Raw genomic sequence first — 15539 nt, forward strand, 5'->3', positions numbered from 1 at the left:
GAAGAGCCAGTCGTCCAAATATGGGAAGACTGTGATCCCTCTTTGACGCAAGTACGCCACCACGGGTGCCATGCATTTGGTGAAGACCCTGGGAGCTGTGGAAAGACCGAAGGGAAGGACCCGGTATCGGTAGGCGTTCTGGCCGACGGCGAAGGCGAGGAACCTCCGGTGGTCCTCGAGGATCGCAATGTGGAAATAGGCATCCTTCAAGTCCAAAGTCACGAACCAGTAGCCTTCCTGCAGGAGTGGTAAAATAGAAGCAAGGGTTACCATCCTGAACCTTTTGTAAATAATAAATTTGTTAAGGGCCCGTAGATCCATTATGGGTCTGAGGCCAGAATCTCTCTTCGGTACGGTGAAGTATCTACAGAAAAAACAGCGCTTGAAGTCAGAGGGGGAGACGGGTTCAATAGCGCCTTTGTCCAAAAGAGTGCGCACTTCGTCAAGAAGGGTGTCCGAGGGGGCAGTGGAAACAAAAGCTCCAGTTGGTGGGAGCTGGGAAAATTCTAGGGCATAGCCCCTACGGACGATGTTAAGTGCCCAAGAGTCACTGGTAATGGCGGCCCAGGTGTCAAAAAAGGGGCTCAGCCTGTTAGAGATGACGAGGTGCGCCGGAACCCATCAGAATCTCTTCTTGCCCCTGCCGTCCTTCTTCCTATAGCCCTGTTGGTATCTGGGCTGGGAAGATGGACGCCCATCGGTTGGAGGAGCAGGTGACCGGGAGGATTGGCTTTGAGGCCGAGTGTCCTGATGGTAGGGACGGTCCTGTGGTTGGAAGCGGTAGTGGCCGCCTGGATGCCAGGGGCGCTGACTAGTGTACCTCTGTCTGGGGGACTTGGAAGCGGAGGATGACATACCATGTTTTCTGGCGGCAGTCTTCATCCTATAACGGAAGCTCAACTTCTCATCCGTGTCCCGGTGAAACAAGCCCGAGTTGTCAAAGGGCATGTCTTCTATGGCCGCCTTTGCTTGTGGAGTGAGGTCTGAAGACCGGAGCCACGCGTATCGCCTGAGGGCTATGGAGCCAGAGAGGACCTTTGATGCACAGTCCGTCGAGTGCCTCGCGGAGATGATCTGCTGTCCGCCTATGAGGTGGATTTCATTCCTGAGTGCAGACATCATCCGCCTCCTGTCATCCGGCAGGTCAGCGATGGTGGGGTCCATCTTCTCTACGAGGTACTGCACGGAGGCCCCCATGCAGGCCGCGTAGTTAGCCACCTTCAAATCCAGGGCCGCTGAAGCATAAAACTTTTTAGCTAGGCCATCCAGTTTCTTGCTGTCCTTGTCGACCGGAGTAGACAAGGACTTTGGGACGAAGGTGGACTGGGCTCCTTCCACGATAGCTGAATTAAGCTTAGGGTGGTTGGAGAGCCAAGAGGGTGCCGAAGGAGTGACCCGATAGAGGTTTTCAATCCTACGGGATGTCGACGGGATGGAGGCCGGTGCGTCCCAGGAGCGTTTGGCAATTTTCTCTAGCGATGGGAGATATGCCAAGGCTGGTGGAGCTGGGGCAGAACCGTGGATCCTTCTCTCCACCGGGTCGAGGGCATCGTCCTCGGGGTGGGCGACTTCCAACTTCAGGGCATCTGCCATACGGATTACCCTGTCAGCAAAGGACCTGACGTCGTCTGTAGGGGACGGAACCGCAGGTCCCTCCAGGACGAATGGAGCCTCGTCAACGTCGGAAGGTGACGCAGAGCGTGGGGACCTCGATCTGGATCTTGATGGAGATCTGCTACGCTTCCTGGGCGACAAGTCGGTGGTGGTCAAGTCATCCAGCCCGTGGGAGGCATCAGTGTGGCGACGGTCCCGTGAGCAGTCCCGGATGTTGCGCCGTAGGCGGGACGGATCTACCGGGATAAGATACTGTCCGGTACGGTGATCGAAGACGAGATCTGGGAAGGCATCAAACAGGTCCTGGTCCCGTTCCATTGAGTCTGGGTGGTCCGGATCAAAGGCGGCATCCGCCTCAGCCCCTAGTGTGGCCCGATCCTTCCTCGGGGGGGAGCGGGGGCGCTCCACGTCCCGTCTGGCGGAACGTGGTCTCACCACAGGAGAGGGAGAACGGGGTCTAGCCCTCTGTGGGGATATGGGAGCGTCGGAGTCGTGGAGCTCCCCTTCGGACTCCGAACTCAAGTCCACGATCTGCAGGGCGTCTGCCGGTGCAGAGAGGTGGCTCGCAAGGAGGACCCTGGGTTCCAAGGGTATAATCCGGGAAGACGCCGGTACAGGAGTCGGGGTCTTGGCCGGTTCGGCCACTGGGGATGTAGACGGTGCTGGCCTCGACTCAGGCGGAGGCACTGAGACCGTACTTGGAGGGCCCTTGCGACGGCTCTTGGCTGGTGGAGATGAAGAGCGGGCCCGTTTCCTCTCATGGTCGGAGCGTTTGTCTCCTCTCTTCTTGGAGGCCCTGGGAGCGTCCGTATGTCCAGAACCACTGGGCTGGCTCAAAACCTTCTCGTAGAGCGCAGCCTTAAGTGTCCGGTCCCTGTTCTTTAGGGCCTGGGCCGACATAGCTTTACAGTGGGGGCAGTTGCCAGGGATATGGGACTCCCCCAAACAAAGGACACATTTTTCATGGCCATCGGCCTTAGGGATTTTCACCCCGCACTTAGTGCACTGCTTGAAAGAGGCCATGGTAATCAAGTCCGTTACCGGTCCGAGGTCAAGACGAAAGATCACGTAGAAGACAAGCCGATAGGGAAGTCCGAAGAATGGTCAAGAGAAGTCCGAAGGTCAAATGCCAGAGATTCAATAGTGAACAGAGCAATAAGATGCAAGCGAAGTTCCTCGAGCTGCTTAGCGCGGCGGAATGAAGGAACTGAAGAGGAGCGGGCCACCAGGGGCCTTATATATGGGTGGGCGGGGCTACCGCCAAAAAGTTGCAGAAAGATACATAGCTTTCTGCCTGGAGATTCTAGAAGTTTCCGAGGATTGCTGCGCAGGCGCAGAATAAACCCATTTGTGTGATTCGCAGAGACCACGAAGAAGAAACAACATTTTATTCCTACTCCAAGTGGCTTTCTTTTAAATTCTGAGACATATCAGAGCAAAAACATTCCTTCTCTTTGCTTCTTATTTCTCTTTTAATTTTTTTTAGAGTTATAGTGCTGTAGTGCTTGACTGAAGTGGCATTTTTGCACTATTGCACTGTAATGTTAAGATTTTTTTTTAAAACCAGAAAAGCAAAAACCTGTCCTTCAAACCATAGGACAACCTCAGCTACACACACACTGTTGTTTGTTGCTGTAGTTGTTTTCAATTAGAAAAACCCTAGTGTGGATTCAAGAAATCTATACATATAGCCCCTTTAAAAAAAACAAACCCTGAAACAAGAGGATTCAGAAAAGAAAACAGGCAAAGTTGAATGAGAAATGATGCTTGTTTTAGACCAATGTTGAACAGTCCTCTTAATAAATCCGTGTGTCTGTACTCTGGCAGATTATATAGCATCTGTCCAGGAATGACACCTCATCTGAGGAAAGTCAGAGATACTAAGCTAACTGCCTAGCCTACAGCTGGAAAGGCTTGGAAGACATGTACTCAAGAGAACTGTGCACTAAAGCATACTTTGCCACAAGATCATGCTATGTAGAATCATAGAGTCATAGAGCTGGAAGCGACAACAAATCCAGCTAATTTTCCTGGCTTCTCAGTTGCTATGTCTAGAGGCAGACGATCAAGTTTTCCCACATAATGAAAGGGATTGTTTTAAATGGTGTATACATTAATTTTTTTCTGACTTTGATCAAAGATATATTGCACTGTGTTACACAGTGGGTTTTTAGTTTAAGAAAACTTACAACAAGGAAAATCTATTTGACCAAAATTTGTAGACAATAAAAGAGAATGATGGTTCTTTCACAACATTTGCACTTTCAAATTATAGTATCTCTCCTTTCTTAAATCACAAATGTTATGACATAGTTAAGTATAGAACTTTAATACATTCTAAGAGAAGTATTCATTGTACAGATATCTTTTCTCCCTGTTCTTTCCACTCAGCTCTTTGTAACAAGTGCATTACTAGATCATAAATAAGGCTTTGGTGGTAGTAATTAGGCAAAGATATGTTTCAAATAAACCATGCAAGCAATAATGGAAAAGTAGTTCCAGACAAGTCTTTATCACATTAATATTCTGCTAGATTCACTTAATTTTATGGGGGCTTCAGTCACTTGAACTCCTCATTTGTTTTACCATTGTTTATTCAATGTTTTTGTTACCCTGAAAAGTCTGTTAAAGAGAACAAGACAGAACTAATGTACATGTGAACTACTGTTAACACAAGGAGTCCTCCATCTGGAAAGGCTCCAGATCCGACCAAAATGGGATCAGATGGATTTGAATAAAGGTCACAGCTGTCAGCCAATATTATTTCCCTTTTTCTTATCCCTTCTTCTGCCACCCCTTCTTTCTTTGCTCCCCAGATCTCTGGACTGCTCCTGAACACCTCCGCTATGGTGGTGTTTCTCAGAAAGGTGATGTGTACAGCTATGGAATTATAGCACAGGAGATCATACTTCGTAGAGAAACCTTCTACACTAACAATTGCCGGGATCATAAAGGTAAATGGTGTGCATAAATAAAGATCTAAATCCATGCTGATAATAATTTATGTACTGAAGGGATTTATACTGCATCCTTTATCAGGTTCCCAGGGTGGTTAACAAAGAGATTCTGAGCAATGGGATTAGCAGAAGGGGTCCAAATTCCAAGGCACCTGTGGAGGCTTATACAGTAGTGTGTGCATGCTTAGTTCTTGCTTTTTTGGAATCATCATTATTTAGATCACTTTGGCATTTGCTTCACCTTGCAATTTGTTTTTCTATAATTCTTGCTTCATCTCAGCATTATTGTTATTTAGATCCACTGAATCAATGGAAACCTAGAGTCCGTTCACACTATATAGTTAGCAATATGATTTTACTTGAATTGCCTTGGTTCTACCCTGTGAGGTGCAGTTTAGGGGAGTGATATTTAAAATTCTCAACCAAAGAGCTCTATTGCCACACAAAAACTACAAACCCCAGGATTCCATAAGATGCAGCCATAACAGTTAAAGCAGAATCATAGCACTATAACTTTATAGTATCAAAGGGCTTTTAATAAGTCAACACTTATACATTTTCCATTGATTTTACTCATGGCAAGAGCAAGAAGGGGTTTACTCTAGTTGGGACATTTACTCTAGTTGGGACACCTAAACATTTGGGATTAAAATGTATTTTAGCTGAAGCAACATAGTCACCTTAGGTAAGATATTCAGTTTTCCAGGATAGTCAGGGTCTATCTACATCTTGCATAGACTAGCAAAATATGCTTAGGAGATGCAAGATATGGATACAAAATAACAAAAGCCTGCTGTTGCAAAGGAAAAGGGATGTTGTGCAAAATGGCTATACCATCACTTAAAAGGCATCTGCTTTGTTGTTGTATTTATTGTTACCAGGCAGAGAGAGTAAGAGTGAGAGAGAGCCAGCTTGTAGCTCCAAAGGATTGCTAGATGCTCTGTGTTTGTACAAGTCATGATAGAATATCCTAACGGTTAAACTACATGGTACACAAGAAATGTGTGACTGAATTTTCCAACCTTTTGAAGTCCTTTAACTACAGCTAAGAGGTTTTAGTTATGATTAGATTATTAGTACTATTTTACGCACCTGAAACATCCTTCTTCCCCTAGCTGCTGCTAGCTGCACAGTGGAAAAATGCAAGTGAAATCATCACACCCCAAACAGTCCAGATAATCTTTTATACCATTAAAAATATGCTCTGATTTATCACTGGGATCAGGATTCCAAGTGTCACACCCAGTATATGCAGATAGCTCTCTCTTCCTGTCAGTTTACGCCATTAGGCACTCTATTTTGGCATGCCTCACAAATAGAAAACTCACAACATAGAGATCTTTATCAAAATATAAGTTAGTTACTCAGATCCAGGACTATAGTTGAAGCCTATCTGTACTTATAAAACACTGCCTTGACATGTCCTACTTGGCTAAGAGAATCTGCTTGTCATGTTTTATTGTCTGCATGTACTGAATTGTTTGAACATTCTACTTTTTCTCACCTGTTTCAGAAAAACTTTACAGAGTAGAAAGCAGCAAGGGACCAAGACCATTCCGACCAGATCTTTTATTGGAGACCGAGGGAGAGAAAGAACAAGAAGTAAGATCATACTGAAATAAAACCATGGTCAGCAGAAAGTGGTAGCACTCAGTTACAGACTGAAACCTGAAGGCTTGACAGAGAGAGAAGGATAACACATCTTCTTGTTTCAGTCTTTGCACCATGAAAAAAATGTCCTATCAGCAACTCTAATGCACTGCAGTTAAATGAGATTAAATTATCCATTTTATAAAACACACTACATTACGGCTCCTCCTATATATTATCTGGTTGTATTAACAGTTTAGGGTAGATCATTAAATATCCATATAGTGTCTGGGAAGGAAAGGGGACAGGAGTTAATTTGGCAATCAAAAAAGGAAATAAATGCTAAACATTTTAATGAAGTTAAACAATTGGTTGTAAAAGTATTGGTGGTGCTGTGCCCCAATAAATAGCATAAAATCTATGACATTTCTGTGGATATAATGCAAAAAGTGCAAGCTTTCTACGCATGCAGTGGTGGAACAGTATATAGACAATTGTGTATCTGTATCTACCAGGATCTGGAAAAAAGATTGCTGAAATTCTGGAAAAAAAATTAAGAATGATGATTTTTCCAGATTAGAAATTTTATTGAGCTAATCTGAGGCTCAGTTGATCTAAACATGGCTATCTGTCAAGAAGGGCCGCAGGTAATCATTTGGTGGTGGTTGAACTGCAGCTCCAGTCATCCTTCCCCATTGGTTGCATTGGCTTGGACCGTTGGTTGTGAGTTGCAGAACAACAAAATCTGGAGGGCTACACATGTTTTTTGCTTGGTGCCAAAATGATACTAATGTTAATGCCACTGGACCTCCAAGTAAAGAGTGTTTCACATCTGGGACACCACAGCAGAGATGGTCCACTCCCATGTCCTCCCACAGTCTATTGTCCCCACTGATGAGATGGGCCACTCCTGTGGTTCCTGAGGATATAGGAACCGGTGGTCCTTCAAGCACCAAGATCTCAAGTTCTTTAGGATCTAGAGGTTCCTGTACATGGATGATGCTGTTGTAGAAATGGAGGCAAAAAGTTGGGATTTCATTACAGTTTGATAATTCATAGGTCTAGGTTTCATGAATAAGGAAGAAAGCCTGTGTATAGGGAAAATGTTATTTTAATATTTCACTTTGGGAATAAAAAATACATAAGCTACTCTGACTTGGATTTGTGCATCTCCAGGTATACCTTCTAGTGAAAAGCTGCTGGGAGGAAGATCCAGAGAAGAGACCAGATTTTAAGAAAATTGAAACTACTCTTGCAAAGATATTTAGGTAAAAAAAGAGAAAAGAGTGGTGTTGGTACGCATATGTCTTTGTGTCAGAATGGTTCAGCACAAAGAGAAATGTTGTTTTGCTTTAAGTGATAATTTTTAAACCATATTTAATTAAACATCTGTATATGTAAAAGGAGGTGAGAATAAAGTAGTGAAGAATACAGAGTACTGGGGTGGGGAGAGGATGATATACGCTAGCTTGAACCCCTTGAAAAATGATTCACATTTTTTAAAATATACACATCAGTTTTAGTGGTATAGGTGAGGTGAAGAAAAAGAGTGAAGTTGTTCAAGGTTAAAACAAAATTTGCTTTTATTGAAATGTAAATGTCAAGGACACAAAACTCCCACTCAAACATATGCAGTGCTCTACTCCAAATTATTGTCTGCATTCATTTTAGGAAATTAAAAATAATATAGAACTTTAAAACATGAAGTAACAAGACTATAATTACTTCATTATCAAGCTACAATGTTTAACTTTTCTTAATGAAACAGTACTGCCAAACTAGAATCATAGTTCATGGGGGAAGTTTAGGGGATTTCCATTTTTGCCAAATGTTATCTAATATAGAAGTAATTTTCACTAACTTCCTTTTCTCATCAGTCCTGAAAGTTACCTTCATTACCTTCATAACTGTCTTCATTTCTAGCAATTACCACAGCCAAACTAATGAAAGCTACATGGACACCTTAATCCGACGTCTGCAGCTATATTCAAGAAATCTGGAGCATTTAGTAGAAGAGAGGACTAAGTTATACAAAGCAGAACGAGACAGAGCAGACAGACTTAACTTCATGCTTCTCCCAGGGTGAGTGCTGGGACTACATGGCAATTACTGTGTGGAGTCCAGATGTGAAAATCACTGACCAAGACTCTTAAGTAGATTTACACATTATTATTTTTTTCATTTACAAGATTATTTTCCAGAGAGAGATATCATTGGAAAATATGACCTAAAAGATTCCCTCAGTTGTTCCAAGTAATTTAACAAAAACTTTTTTAAAATGTCAGTTTGAGAACAGTTTCAGACATTACCTTGCTGCACAAGAACAGAATGCACAAGCTTCCTGGGTTTCCATTATAAAATCATATTTGAAATATAAATGTTGCTCCTCCTTTCCCCAAGTGATGTGTAAACTGCTTTTTCAGAGACAGACTATGCTGTACTGACAGAGGAGATGTCAAGTTTGAATTTCTGAGGTAACATCTTTCAGAAATATTAGTAAACATTGGGAGTTTATACACCCTGCTCTTGCATGACAAAGTGATTTTCAAGTAACCCCCCCCCCCCCAAAACAAAACAAAACAAATTACAAAGCAAGAGTTGTTGTCTTGAGTACCTGGTTTGGACTGTACCACTTGACACCTGCTCCTATTAAGTTCTCCTGTGACTGACCAGTAAATTTCAGAGACAATGGAATACCCATTTCCTTACCGGCCTAGCAGGAACACAGAGCAACAAATACTATAAAGTTGACCTTTGAAAAGTGAGACACCTGGGGATGCTTTCTTCCTGCAATTCCTTGAGCAAGATAGCAGAGATAGATCCTATTAAGTTCTCCTGTGACCGACTAACTGAAGGATTCAGTGCATAACCATCTAAGTGGGCAGGAGATCTAGGGAAAATGTGGCTTTCTCTGTCCTTGCCTGAAAAATGCAAATGAGACTTCTGTCTATATTGCTAGAGAACAGGACATATTTCCATGGATTTTCTCCCTCAAAGATTCCCACGTTCAGGCCACTTTCAGCCTGGTGCTCTGTGTGGCCAAGTAAACAGTGCTGTCAGCAGTAAAGGGAGCTGAACATCAGAAGATGGAAGGCTCATGTACAGCCAACCAGGAGATCTCCGCTACCGTCGGGAAATGGGGCATCTGAATCACTCTGAAGACAAATGATTCAAAATGTCCCGGAGCCACCTGTTTTTGCATGGGACCTGAAATCATTGCCCTTCCATCCATTATTTTAGTGGCCACAAGCACAGCTTTCTGCATGGAGATGGAATGAGTAGTTCCAAAAATGTCACTTGCAATATTACTGGCAGTATCTTCATGAAATTAGTCATCTGGCATGCACAAGATTACTAGAAGGATACCTGTAAATACCTGTAGTATTTGGAACCATCCCCAGCTTTCATCATCTTTTGGCTACACTGATTACCAGGCTGAAAGTGGCCTGAGTGTGGGAATCCATGGCAAAGTGTCTTGTTCCCTTGCAATACAGAGAGAAGTCTCATCTGCATTTTTCAGGCAAGGACAGACAAAGCCACATTTCCCCTTGATCTGCTACCCTTTCAGATGGTTGTCAGTACTTGCTTGTAGTCCTAACAATAGGACTAAAACGCCTTTTGATCTAGAGCTTGGCCTTTTTGAGATTGGGAAAATTCTTAAGGAGTGATGCATGGACCAGCTCATCCATGATTTCATTCTTCAACTCCTGCAAGTCTGGGACAAAAGGCAGGTTCATTCCTGCCCATGTTTAGGGCCCACAGGTGCTAAGAGCTTGCATAATCCATGAATATATGTTAGACTATTGCTAAATAACTATCATATGTGGTTATGGACATTTTGAGCCTTCATCGGGTCCTCAAAAATTTGCTTTACATATACCAGAAACACTGCATAGTTGTGCAAGAGAGCTGTGGCACTGCAGTATGTATGGTGTAGGAACATAAGCCTGCAATCTCTCTGTCCGCATATTGATTAGGAAACTTATCTTAACACAGGCATTAGGAAAATCTTCAGGCTGAATTTCCATATAAAATTCACATTGTGCCACGAAGCTGGAGAAGAGGCTTTGATCAATCTCCCTGGAAGACCCACTAGGCACTTTCCCCATGTGAATGGGGAATACATGCTGCTGTGATGAGTTATCCACCCCTTGGAGGGGTCACTGCAGCATCCATCCTATTTCAGTGGGTCAGAGGAAGATAATCAAGTCCAAAGCAGTCTGGAGAACAATCAAGACAGAAAGATTCAGCACCACTGACAGCTCTTGGTGAGCATCTTGCTCTGACAATGGCTGGAGCTGAACTGAGGCCTCTTACACTGCTCCACCTTTTCCCAACATATAGGAAGCCTTAAGGGGACTTTAAGCCTGGTATGTGGTTCCTTCTCAGGAGCTCCTGTTAGGCTTCCTGCTGACACTGATGTACTAGCTTTGAAACAGTCCTGGAGGTCCTGGTGATAAATTGCTTTTTCTAGTGCTGTGGCTAGTCTCAAGAGGTACAAGGTTATTACAGAGAAGAAGGCCTCAGATTCAGGAGTGCTGTGTCTTACCAACTTTGGGGTGTCAGAATTGGTCATCTGAGAGGTAAGACCTAGTCCAGTTTCTTCAGTGCTGGCTCCTCAGCTTCCAAGTCTCTACTGTTAGTATTACATCTGTGTGAACAACTGAAATGTACAGAGACACAAAAGGGATTTTTGGGATCAAATGACCATCTTTTTCAATATACTATTGCAAAATGTAATCCTCACCCCCCTAACCTCCAGCATATTTTGAATACAGATTGACTGTCATTCACATTTTTCAATTTTAATTTGTCTTGTGCTTTACCATTAGCAGAATTCATGGAGCTATATTGACACATTTCTTTTAACAAACTATGGCCATCATGCAAAGTTACAAAGCTTTTCAAAATAAAATCTGAAATTAAGAAGATTTCTTCCCTATACCTTTCTTTCCCATTTTGACAGGCCTGTAGTAAAGTCTTTGAAAGAAACTGGACTGGTAGAGCCAGAACTCTTTGAAGAAGTCACCATTTACTTCAGTGACATTGTGGGATTCACAACCATCTGTAAATACAGCACCCCTATGGAAGTGGTGGACATGCTTAATGACATCTACAAGAACTTTGACCACATTCTTGACCATCATGATGTTTACAAGGTGATCAGATTTGTGAAAAGAGCACAAAAATCTAGACAGAATTGTGTTGAAAAGAAGGGGGAAACAGAACAATGCCACCAGTCATGTAAAATTATAACATGAAAGACAAGAATTATTTTTCTCTGAGTTGGTCTGTGTGTAAAATGGAGAAGGAAGGTAGGGTTCCTTTTCTTAACATTTTAAAAGTTAAAAGAACAATTCATTTCAGAGAAAATCACCCTCACATAGACCCACTGTACTGAACATAATTTACAGTTTTTAATACCTGTATAAATGTTTATTAATTGAAAGATGCTTAGTATATTCCTTCTCAAGTTAGCAGGAAAGAACTGGATGACATATTAGCCCTTCTCCCATTTGATCAAAATGTCTCTCCTATCTGGGAAAGACAATGACTTTTGGTTGTGTTTTAACAGGTGGAGACCATTGGAGATGCATACATGGTAGTGAGTGGTTTACCGAAGAGAAATGGCAACTGTCATGCAGTGGATATTTCCATGATGGCACTGGATATACTGAGTTTTATGGGCTCCTTTGAACTTCAGCATCTTCCAGGGCTTCCTATATGGATTCGAATAGGAATTCACTCTGGTATGGAGTGATATAAATATTTGAGGGGAGGAGATCAAGTAGTCTCTTTCAATTGCATGTTTTACTTTCCATAAATTGATTACAGAAGTGGGTCATATTATGACATTGGGGGATTTTGGATGTTATATTTTTTAAATATTAGTTGTAACAAATTGCTGGAGGAAGAAAATAGTAGATTTTAGAACAGATGATCTAACACTAGTATTCTTGGCTAGGTTTGAGAAAATTAGCCTTTATGTATCTAATAGTGGCTTACTTCAAAAGAAGTAAGGAATGAAATGACATGGGGGTGGGCACTCTGTTACCTGAGGCACTTCACCCAACCACTTCATTGCTAGTCATAACTGAACTCTTCACAACAATTACAATAACATAAGACAACATTATACAGGAGATGTACCACTTTTTTTTAAAAAAGTGCAGCTATTGAACTGAAGTTGCTTTTCACTGTCTACTATCATTGAAGGTTGCTTGCTCAAAATATGCTACTAGCACCAAACAAACAAACAAACAAAAATCAAAAACAACAATAACCTAACAACACCAAACCAATGTGTTCAGCTGGAGCCAGAAGCTTTCCATCATCCTTGCTGTAGCGCTTTGAAATAAAAAGATAATTTAAAGGGCAGAGACTGGTGTAATCCTTGTGTCCACAAATGCTTTAGGTGTATAAAATTATATTTCATGTTCTCGAGATTATGTTTAAAACAATGATTGCTTCCTTTAAAGACTGCTTTCTTCTTATAATGACTGACTAACCGTGGCAGCTATGGCATTTTCAGAAGTTGTCTATCAGATCATACCCACAATTTTCTAATGTTGCTTTGCAAGCCTTTACCTAAATTACATGTATTCTCTTTACTACTTTCACAGTTTTCTTGCAACACTAATTTCCTAAATGCTCCTGTTTATTGGTCTGCACCAGTCTTTAGAGCAGGGGTGGGATTCATGTGTCCTCCCCAGCAGTTTTGGACTGCACTTCCAAGCATTCCTCACTATTAGTTAGCCTGGCTAGGGCTGCTGGGACTTGCAGTTTGACAACAGCTGGATGGTGGCATGATTTCCACACCTGCTGTACAAAGTAATAATGAACACAGCAAATAAATCCAAGCAAATAGGTTGAGCAACCGATAGTCCCCTGCTACCTCTGAAATTGTCCACTCACGTGATTTGTGAAGTTTGTTTCTCAGCCTTTCTCTAAAACAGTCAGAGTTGCATCACAGCTGTTGGCTGCCAGAAAACTGTAATGATATAACTAAGGGAGGTGGAGGAGAGAATGCCAGGATATGTGGGTATTAGGCTTGCCAGAATGAAAACTGGAGAGAGTTCCTGTACCTTTAACGGCTGTGTAGATGAGAGAATTTCAGCAGGTGTTCCCTGTCCGGCAACCAAGTCACAAGAAACACCTGCTGAAATTCCCTCTTGATTGAATGTAGAAGTGGAGGAACTGGAGAGTAACAAAAAACTGTATCTTTTCAAAATTACAAATAGCAAGCAACCAAGAGTGAATGAAATACTTTTAGCTATGCCCTTGCCTACAAGCTGAAAAGACAAGTATCTTAGATTAGATGCAATATGCAGTATACTTCCTGTGGGAATTCAGATTTTTTTAAAAAAATATGACAACCAACCTTGACAATATTTACGAGGGAGGAAAACCAAAGTCCTAAGACAATGCTTGCACCATTACGGTCTGATTTTGGCCCCTAGAGAATCTGATTCCAGATTAATTACTATGATTACTGAAATGTTCAACTATTCCTTTTATCAGAGATGTATCCATATTAAGTTGGTTGCAGTGAAAAATGTACCACCCTTGTGGCACCTTAAAGAAAACAGTGCATAAAACCTTTGTAGGTGCATGAAATGTCATCTATAGTTATGTGTACATAAATACTGGAGGGTGAAAATTTAAAGAGTTTTGTTGATTTCTAAGATATCCTTTGGACATTGCAGGCTCATCTTTTCATTTACAAATGCCCCATCTTTCTCTTAATTCTTATTTTGTGTGTCTTTTTCAGGTCCATGTGCTGCTGGCGTGGTTGGAATTAAAATGCCTCGTTACTGTTTGTTTGGAGATACAGTGAACACTGCTTCAAGAATGGAATCTACAGGTTTACGTAAGGACAGACTTCTGCACAGAAGAATATTGTACACAATCTAATCCAGAGCAAGCCACTATTTTATCCAGATAGGAACTATTTTATCATTCTAATTTACAATCTGACTGGTGGACCTACTTTTTAACCCTCATGCCTCTCCCAGCACAGTCATTTCTGAGCTGCTAGAGAGGACAGGAAATGTGACATGTAAGGCCTTCTTTCTGTAGCTGGGCCTTTTGCAGCTGTACCCAGCTATATAAATAGGGCTGGACACACTTCTGCTCACCCACCCAACACTCTATGCAACTGAGAAATGGCCATGTTGAGGGTGTTATATGGCTTATATGTGGAGTGTAGCATCAGAAGATGTACACAGAGTCATAGCTATATCTCTGTTTCCTGATGTCTTGGCTGTTGCTTATAGAAAAATATATATTTGTAAAACAGTCAAGTCCTAAATATTTTCAACATTGGAGGCTCACAAATTTCATCAACTAAACTCTGACTCATCACAGCATAACATCCAAAATGAAGCAAAAGTGTGTATTATTGAACTTTTCACTTATTTAAATGAAAATTATATCAATAAAATTAACCTTTCATTTCTACTTATTTGTTGTTTGCACACTTATAGCTCTAAGAATCCATGTAAGTGGCTCTACTATTGCTATACTCAAGAGGACAGATTGTCAATTCCAGTATGAAGAGCGAGGAGAGACATATCTGAAGGTAACATACACTCATACCATGGATCATTTTCAAATTCATAATTTAAACAGACCTCTCCAGAGGTATCACATATCTGAACAGCTCAATTAACTTTAAATTGCTAGTTGCAGACAAAAGAACATGCCCAGGCTGTCCTGTGAGCTTTACTGGGCTAGGATCTGAAGATGGGTTTTATACATCCACAGCCTGAACACTCTAACCACTGTACCTCACTGGTTCTCTCATCTAATCTCAGCAGGATGTCCTGCTGATTTCACTGGTAGTTATCTATGCATAACTGTGGGCAGGATTGCTGTAACCTCAATTTGCTGATCATGGCTTCTGATATATTTATATATGTACTAATTTCAGTTAGATGCCACTCCTTTGAACAATTTATGTAATGGGCTTTTCAACAGACATTGTATGCCTAGTGAAAATGCACTAGGCAATTTATGCTCTACATTCTCTTTACTAAAATTGTACAAATATATGTTTCATATATTGCAGCACTGTAGTTGGCTTTGAACCAGTGGCGTCCTTGTAGTTGGTGTCACCTGGTGTATGGGGGGCAGCGAAGAGGAAATGGGGGATAGATTGCCCCACTGCCCTCCCTCCCTTCCAATGCCTTGCTTGCTAGCTCCCCAGCCTGCTCACCACCACCCTGCAAAACTGTTGTGGTTGTGGGGTGCTGTAGTCTCTGTATAGCTGTTTGGGGTCTGGCACAGTTCCTAAGGGGAGTAGCCACACTGACCCCAAATGAAAAGCAGCTCCCAGTGCTGTGACCTCCTGATGGCCATTCAGGATCCATAGTGGCT

The 15539-nt window shown here is 42.2% G+C and overlaps 1 protein-coding gene across 1 annotated transcript in view; it reads left to right on the forward strand.

Moving 5' to 3' along the window:
* The window catches only part of GUCY2C (guanylate cyclase 2C), a 56390-nt gene that overhangs the window by 35112 nt on the left and 5739 nt on the right, over window positions 1–15539 (forward strand). Inside the window, exons 14-21 of the mRNA XM_089526619.1 lie at window positions 4431–4568; window positions 6085–6173; window positions 7338–7429; window positions 8085–8243; window positions 11128–11320; window positions 11737–11911; window positions 13933–14031; window positions 14648–14742. Coding sequence (XP_089382745.1) covers window positions 4431–4568; window positions 6085–6173; window positions 7338–7429; window positions 8085–8243; window positions 11128–11320; window positions 11737–11911; window positions 13933–14031; window positions 14648–14742 — 1040 coding nt within the window. The remainder of the gene's footprint in view (window positions 1–4430; window positions 4569–6084; window positions 6174–7337; window positions 7430–8084; window positions 8244–11127; window positions 11321–11736; window positions 11912–13932; window positions 14032–14647; window positions 14743–15539) is intronic.

Source organism: Sceloporus occidentalis, unplaced genomic scaffold (assembly GCF_023333645.1).
Source record: "Sceloporus occidentalis isolate IW3139 unplaced genomic scaffold, rSceOcc1.0.p SCAF_5, whole genome shotgun sequence".
Classification (NCBI taxonomy): domain Eukaryota; kingdom Metazoa; phylum Chordata; class Lepidosauria; order Squamata; family Phrynosomatidae; genus Sceloporus; species Sceloporus occidentalis.